Here is an 8,338-nt window from a genome sequence, read left to right as displayed (position 1 = left end):
CACACACACACACACACACACACACACACACATACACGCGTACACGCATACACACACAGAATACGCTTTCTTATCCGCCGCAATGATGTACTCTGCAGCCCTGACTGAGCCCACCATCGACTATGGCTTCCAGCGGCTCATGAAACTCGTCCCCAGACATCCCGGAGACCCAGAGCGGCTGCCAAAGGTAGGTGAACCATCTTGCAATCAGCTCAGATAGAACTTTTTGAAGAGTATAATAGACTGTTATGTATGGGAAAGATGGCACCCCGTTGCCTTTTTCATTTCTTTTCTTTTCTTCCGATTAATATTTTTCTGTGGTTATGTTCAGCAGAATTCATTTCTTACCTTTTTTATTTTACTTTTTTGTAGTAGTAGACCTTTTTTTTTAAAATTTCGCTTGGTTTTTCTCTCTTTCTTTTCCCCATTTTCCTGCTTGTTTTGTTTCTGTATGGACATTTGTTGGCGTTTACACCACCAAAGGTTCGCGTCCGTTTCTTTTTCTTTTTCTTCTTCTTTTTTTGGGGGGGTTTTGTTTTTGCTTTTGTTTTGTTTGGATTTTTTTCATATACCATTAAAGTCATTTAAGGATGTTTCAACTAAATTGGTTATAAGGTAGGCAAAGTTGATAGGTCCTGCTAGCTATTGTTTCCTGTCGGTTTATCATGTGTTGATTTTTCCTTGGTATTGAATGAACGGCCGTGTTGTGTGGATATGCTTCTCTTTACTGAAACATTAAAAATTTGATAAACCTACAGGAAATTATCCTGAAAAGAGCAGCAGACCTTGCTGAGGCCCTGTACAGTATGCCCCGGAACCCCAACCAGCTGTCCCTGCCCACGCCACGGTCCCCGGCCATGAACAACCCGGCCATGTCCGGCTTCAACGCCTACCCGAGCCAGTTGGCGGTCAGCGTGAGCGACACAGCGGTCAATGGTCAGTGGGAGGAGGGTGAGTGTTGTGCCTCCGCTTGGCTTCGGGCTTTTGTTGCTTTTTTGGGAGTTTTCTTCCGCTCGGAATGCTTGCTTTGGATTTGTTTTTCTTTATCACGGTCGCGGCAACTGAGGAAACAACAATAAAAACAATGGCTGCCAAATATTACTAAAAATAATACTCAGCATCCTTCTGGTCTGCTCGCTTCATTTTATCAGGTGTCGCTGCCGGCAGGTGTGTATATGTAAAAGGGGTGAAGGTATGAACCATTGTTTATGGCTGTCCAAGCACTTACTACTTACACATTTCACAAAATCAGACTTCAGCATAACCACCCGTATATGTGAGGACTGAATCAATGGGGTGGACAGGCATGGGAGCTTCTCAAATAACCTAAGTTAAAAGAAAAAAACATGGTCATGGATCTGAACCACGGACATGGTCACTGTAGTCTAGCACTATGCCATCTGTGCAAAGGTACCATTCAGGTATTCAGTGTTTTATAGAATCGTCCCATTTTAACTTAAGACCTTCTCCGCGTATAAATACACATACAATTGTGAAGGTGCATTGTCATCATTAATTTGAAAATCTTGTCTGGTGCCAGGGATCTACCATTGTAGTCATGGTCATTTTCTGGTTTTCTGCAGCATCGTGGTTCCGTCGTTCACTTTGAGTGTGTCGGCTTTATTTGTTTTTATCTAAGTTTCACTCCCTATTAGACACACATCGCGTCCACTTTTCCCACTGCTCGGTGAGTTACGAACCTCAACTACCACTTGCCAGTTCAAGGTTCGAAATTCAGTCAAGACGGAATTATTTTTCTCGCCTTTTCCGACATATATTTTCTCAGCCCGGGGTCTTATCTGTGGTACCAAGAGTTCCGCTAAGAAAATGAACCACATTATATCTGGTAGAGTGTTTGATGTACACCAATTGCGAATACACAGTTTCTAAAGGGGGAGGGGGTCATGTCTCTTTTTTATGGAATTAAACATGAACGAAACCCACTATCATTTGAAAGAAACCAGCTCTAGTATCCATAGTCCCCATGTCTAACTTCAGTTTACTTTTACAAGCACTTTTTAAAAAAAGTTTTCTTTTGTCTCATTATGCCATGACTTAAAGTTACGTTTGCATTCCCTGCTTTGGGTTACCTTCGGTGTCTTAAGTTGCGTTTTTGTGTGTTACAGATAAATATAAATCACGCATACACACACGTAGAATATCTATACACACCCGATTTTCGGAAGAAAGGAAAACACGTTAGTTGACAGATATTATGGAAGAAAGACTGTCAGACAGATTAAAAGAGAAACAAATACAATGACGGAACAATAGAGACTTTTATGACTTGCCAGCAAAGCTTGGTTAATAGCCCAAAATATATTCTTTTTTAAAGATTTAGTTTGCTTTAATCTTATCTTATGTTTTTTGTTCCAGCGGGTTACAACAGATCTCAAAGCTCAAGTGTCTCTCCTCGAGGCTACGGGTCCAACGGTTCCACTCCTCACAGTGTGAATGGGGGCGCTTATGGCGCCGCTCCTTCCATGAATGGTTACCATAGCGGGCCGGGTCCACTTGGGAATATGGGTAAGTTTGCTTTGGGTTTCTTGAAAATTTCTATAAGTATTGATTTTAAGTCATGTTATTATAAAGTTAATGGCAGTGAGGAAGTTTGTTGTTCTCACGGCGAGAATTTCCTCCTGCATGTATAAAACGATAGTGAGTTCAGTATAAATGCATGCTCGTTGTCACTTATCACACTTTCGTTACATAGGGCTACTTTTTTGTTTTGTTTTGTTCTATATAGATTTTGTACCAAAAATAAAAGAAAAATAGTTGGACTTAATCAGTCACAATGTAAAGGGATACAGCAGTGGAGCAGTTTCATAATACATAGCAGCTTGCCAAATGTACCAAACATACACTTGAAATCAACTGACGATTCTTGTCATCATTTTACAGGTCTTGACCACTTCCTTCGTGACGAGGCAAGCCGGATAGGCGCTGGTGAGTTGCCTGTTGTAGTGTTGTTCTGCGATTTACATGTTTGCTTTGCTTCCTCTTGGTCAAACTCACGCATGACTCTCATAGTAGACGCTTTTTCAACATGCTAAAAGTTTTAATTGTATTTTCGTATTCGTCAATATTTTTGCAAATCTCTAGTCTTCGGTTGCTTTCTTTTTCTTTTACAAGTTATGATGCACTGTGAAGTTTGGTCTAAAGTTCAGCACTTTTTGTTGGAGAGTTAAGTCGGCACTTGGATTAGGGAGGATTTTTGTAATGGTAAATAAAAGGAAAGATATTATGAAATCTCGTTGGTAGGAGAAAAGAGGATTTTTTAAAATGATGGGAGCAGAAGAAGGATAAGTATTTGGTAGGGTGGGTTTTTTTTAATCTGTTGTTGTTGTTTTGTTGGGGGGAGGGGGGGTTGGGGGGGGTGAGAAGTTGACGGAAGGAAACGAAAGTAGGAGTGAGAGGAAATGGCTCCACCTGAACCAACATCCCTTACATGGAACAGAAGAAAGTGGAATAGATTATCTTTGGAAAGGCATAAGTTGAGTTTCTAATTTTTTTTAAAGGGAAGTCCTCGATTTTAAAAGTTTCCTATGACAAGGCTTATTGTTTCTTAGAAAATGGTCCTCAGGAACACCTTTCTGGTTTCGAAAGGAATAAGAAAAAAAAATCTTGTTACACTTTGTATGACAGTTCTTCTGTGCATTAGAAACTGTTTCTACGTGATTACCGATCTTGTTGTTTCCTTTTTTGGTTGCTACTCCTGTTCTTGGTGTTGTACAAAATAGTTGGGTTTTCAAACGCACCCCCTCACCCCTGCCCCCAAACCCTCTCACTTATTCCCAGTTCTCTTTAATTTCTGGCCGAATACTTGTCTTTTATCACCCTTACTTTTATGGGGAAAAAATTAAGTAACAGCAGGTAAACTATCCAACGCGTACCCGAAACACTCTTAGCAGTTTATGTCAACGGCCCGCTTTTTTTCTTCTTTCTCTCTGTCCATCGTAGCGCAAGAACTACTAGCGACAGTCTATAAATAAAACCATGATTGACTGACACGTTTCTGAGAGTAAATTTAATATCTCAACCCCACTTCTTTCTTCTCTTCAATCGTTGCGCTTTTGGTTCATTATATTCAGTTACGCATATTTTTCTTTGTTTTTTGTGTCCTCAGTTACGTCACATAGCCCCCCACCCCTCCCCGCGCTCTCCTCCATACACACCCCCTCCAACCCACCCCAAGTGTCTGCCTCTGCCACCTCCCCTTACTCCTCGGGTGTCACCGCCCCTGCCCCAGCCACCAGCAGTTTCTTCCCCTTCCCTACCAGCAGTAAGGCCAAAAGTGCGTTCGCACCAGTGTACTACCATCCCGGGTTCAACCCCCAGCCCTTGCCCATGGGGGGCTACCACCACCACCACCAAGCAGCCCAGTACGGCTGGATGGCACCAGCACTCAACCCTTGTTAGTATCGTACCCATCTCTAGTTGCACACTCAGAAGACCTTTCCAGAAAATTTCTGGCTGAAATTGGGGGTTTTGTTCAGAATGTGCCGATCTGTTGTCTTCCTTCGAGAAGATGGTAGCTCTATTCAAGCACGTGAGAAGGAACATTTGTGCATACTGTGTTTTCCTGTAAGACAACACGTGGACAGTCAAGACAGATTAGAGTCCATGAAAACCTGTACCCAATTCTCGTAGGTAGATAATACTCTGTCTGAACGCCAAATGCCCCTTTTCTGAATTCGAGGCGAAATGGTACTTTTTGCGCTATAGAGCATAGCATTGTGAACTTAAGGCTCATTTCTTCTTTTGTTTTGTTTTATTGATAGATGTATATTTCACTTGTCATAGCATTACGCTGTTCAGTATACCCAACTCAGTTAACGAAAAGGAAAGGTCTTCAGGGTCCTTGTATGGTTTTGCTTCTGGCTTATCAATGTTGTAATAATTATTTTTTGGTGTTATTGTTAATTGCATAATGTCTTGTGGGGCTTGGAGTATTGAATACATTATCTTCTTTTCTCTATACAGTTTTATTTGCTTCTTGTGCTTTCAATGTTGTTATTTATTTTGTCACATAAAGCTTTGAAGATTGACACCTTTTTCTTAGTTTCAAAACTAAACCATTTTCATGTTCCTTTTAACGTATTCTAAGCATTAGCCCGAGACCACCACAAATGCGTTCGCTAGGATTGAAACTTGAACTTTAAAAAATAAAATACTTAAGGCAATTCCTATAAAAGAAACATCAAAGGTGAACTTTAGGTCCAGTTCTGCAGAATGAGCTTTACTTTCAGAGGCGAGAAACCAATCCCATAATATATGTATACTCATAAGAGGATTTACACGCTGTCACCTCAATAAGAAGTGAATTCGCCATGAAACTCATCTATTGACAAATAATTTTAGTCAAGTAAGTAAACAGCCTTAAGAAGACCTTTCAAATTCCATATCGGATAGACCCAATCCTGGTACTTTTTCGTACACTATCTTACTTTTTGGAGAGAACAAAATTCCAGCTACTTTTACCTTGGGGTGTCGAGGAAAGAAGCTAATCGCCTTGTCTTATTTGTTGTGTCGCTTGTTGCATGGTTATGTTGTTCTTGACTAATATTTCTCTGGCCCCTCTTATCCATCTTCTCCTGGGCCTGCGTCTTTCTCTGTACACTATCAATGTAGACAATTGTGTAATGACACGACAACAAACCTAATGTTCCTTCTGTCCTGTGTCCTCAGGAATGGGCGGTATCGTGGGTTCCCCGTTCTCCAGCGTCAACCCGTTCGGGCTCCCGACATGTGGCACACAGTCAGCCTATGGCAGCTCCATCGTGTCCCCAGCCAAATAGCGACCCCTCGTCCCCACTGCTGACTTTAGCTCGCACACGCACGACACAGGGCAACAGAGCTACTACACGCTAAGTAGGGCGGCCCACGAGAGGAAAAAGTTCCTCAGACAGAACTCAGACGAGTCTGATGACGTCATTGTGTTAAGCAATACACAGAGGTGGACGACTTCCGCTTGGATATGGACGTCATCTGAAGAGAGAACACCAGGAAAAAGAAAAGTCTGGAATACGGTGAGAGATCGTGTTCAAGAACAGAAGCAGCACCCGCCTGGGATCTTGACGTCCCCTGCAACGACACGTATTGTCCCCAGCAAATAAGAACTGTTTCTGTTCTTCTTTGGGTGTTTAACGTTATGATGCTAATGTCATCTCTGAAATGCGCAAGTGTTTTCCATGTGCGTGAGATCTCTAACCAGCAGACCACAGGCCAGAGAGAAACGCTGTTGTTGAGTTTTTCAAAACAGCGGTCTGAGCATACAAGAGGCTGGAATTTCTCAACGAACTCCGAACAGCAACACGCTTGCAACACTGCTTTCCAAATAACCCTTTCGTCTTAAAGACACTCACGCACCCATTCATCCCAACACTACTCACTTCTCCTACCTTGGTGTATATATTGTAAATTGTATAAACAAATGCTTCTCTTATGAGAGAATGATTTAATTCAAAGGACCGTGTTCTTTTGTCACACTGAGGATAGTACGTTATGGATCATTTACAAAGCACTGTGTGAGGATTCGGTTCTATTCTTTGGTCTGCTGTACAGGCACCAATGATTGTGACTGCATTTCTTAAGCGATTTGAAAGCTACACACGTCTCCCTAAGACACTAGTTTCTGTTCTGCAAAATTCTGCACTTTCACAAAAGTCAATAGGTTTATACACATGTATTCTTCAAGCTTTCACAACAGGAAATGGATTCCGGAGTGAATAGTTCAGAAAGATTACAAACCAGGATAAATCTTGAATACTTTGAGTTAACTGGAACGCACATGACGGGTATCCACTTTCTTCATGATGTCACCGAGTTATCCAGTAGCACTGATATTCCCTGGCGTCATGAGTTAGAATGATCTGAAACACAAGACGACATCAGGATTCACGGGTTTCCCCATTTTTCAAACCTGTTCATTTTGACGTTAAAATGTTAAAACCATATATTTTGGTTTGGTCATTTTGATGAGAATGGTAGGCCTACTCTTGTACTTACCGACTCTGCCACACAGGTCAGGTTTTAACAGGCAGCAATACACTGACACATTTGACCTGCAGACAACTTTCCTTTCGTTCAGGTCAATAAATCATCAACAAGAGGATTAGTCTCCATGACAAAGCACACGAAAGGATAATGATACCTGACAGAAGTCAAAGTTGTCTAATGACCTTTCGTAATGCTTTGAAGTGGGACAAGATTATCTTTTACCCAAGGCCTTTCAGCGATGAATATCTTTAGATATATCTTTATGGTCAAAAACTAGAATAAAATCAGCAATTCATTAGAGCTGATTCTCTCATCTGTGCATGAACATTTGAGGACGTTACACATTGGAAAAAAGTACCTGACCTTTCCTGGCAGTCCCTGTATCACTTCTCCGTGATTGCCCACAAAGGACGTCGGGGAACGTAAAATGTCAGTCCCCTATATAAGACATACTTCTTAACGCTCCTCATCTAAAGTTGTGTTATTTGAAGAGTCGTGTGAAATAGAAGCCACTGACACAAAATAAGTATTATTTTATAAATTTAATGCTGCCTTCACTGGTTGGATTATATTAATGTCTTTATGTGCTTGATCCCTGTTCCGTTATCTCTGCTAACAATGACTATGTGCTGTCATTTTATTGGGCGTGTCCTGCTTGCAAAATAAAACTCAGAGAGATAGGGGAATATTTTCATTTCACAAAAGTACTAGTGAGAAGAGTATTTCAATATTTGAAAAAATAAATAGTTATTGAATCCTTTTGTCAAATTTCATGGGGAAACGTGCGTTTGTGTGTGTGTGTGCGTGCATGTGTGTGTGTGTGTGTGTGTGTGTGTGTGTGTGCGTGTATGCGCGTGCGTGTGTGTGAGTGTGTGTGTATGTGTGTGTGTATGTGTGTACGTGAATGCATGTGTGTGAATGTGTGTATGTGTGTGTGTTCGTGTGGGTGGGGTAATGAGAAGATGATAACAGTGACACAGATCAACAAGAATGACGTTCACCTCGAACAGGTGTACTTTTTTTGTGAACTTCATTCCTGTAAATCTTAAGACGACCCTGCCGTCTGAAACAGTTCAGCAAAATACAAGCTTTTTATGAAATCAGTATTTGGAAAAATTTATTTACATTTTCAGGCATTAAAACAGGGACTTAAAGTTATGACATGAAATAACAATCAAGGTAATGCGTTATTCTATTTATTTATTTATTTATTTATTTATTTATTTATTTATTTATTTATCTATTTATTTATTTTTTATTTATTCATTTCTTTCTTTCTTTATTTATTTATTGGTACTTGAACGTTTTATTTTCGAATTTCCTCTTTGATTTTCAAGTC

At 40.7% G+C, this 8,338-nt stretch overlaps 1 protein-coding gene across 1 annotated transcript; it reads left to right on the top strand.

Moving 5' to 3' along the window:
* Window positions 1–66: 66 nt before the first annotated feature.
* Window positions 67–7,764, top strand: LOC101860543 (transcription factor collier). The gene is made up of 5 exons (XM_035970089.1): window positions 67–187; window positions 759–936; window positions 2,377–2,526; window positions 2,902–2,946; window positions 5,689–7,764. Exons 1-5 carry the CDS (start codon window positions 83–85, stop codon window positions 5,796–5,798), a joined length of 588 nt encoding a protein of 195 aa, XP_035825982.1. The 5' UTR covers window positions 67–82; the 3' UTR covers window positions 5,799–7,764.
* Window positions 7,765–8,338: the final 574 nt, after the last annotated feature.

This window comes from Aplysia californica, unplaced genomic scaffold (genome assembly GCF_000002075.1).
Source record: "Aplysia californica isolate F4 #8 unplaced genomic scaffold, AplCal3.0 scaffold00010, whole genome shotgun sequence".
In the NCBI taxonomy this organism is placed as follows: domain Eukaryota; kingdom Metazoa; phylum Mollusca; class Gastropoda; order Aplysiida; family Aplysiidae; genus Aplysia; species Aplysia californica.
Note: the sequence above shows the minus strand (reverse complement) of the source record. Positions and strands in the feature narration are given on the sequence as shown.

Coding starts and splice junctions, on each gene's coding strand:
- LOC101860543 (XM_035970089.1), top strand. CDS start 83: ATGATGTACTCTGCAGCCCTGACTGAGCCCACCATCGACTATGGCTTC. Junction 188..758: donor ACCCAGAGCGGCTGCCAAAG/GTAGGTGAACCA, acceptor ATAAACCTACAG/GAAATTATCCTGAAAAGAGC. Junction 937..2,376: donor GAGCGACACAGCGGTCAATG/GTCAGTGGGAGG, acceptor TTTTTGTTCCAG/CGGGTTACAACAGATCTCAA.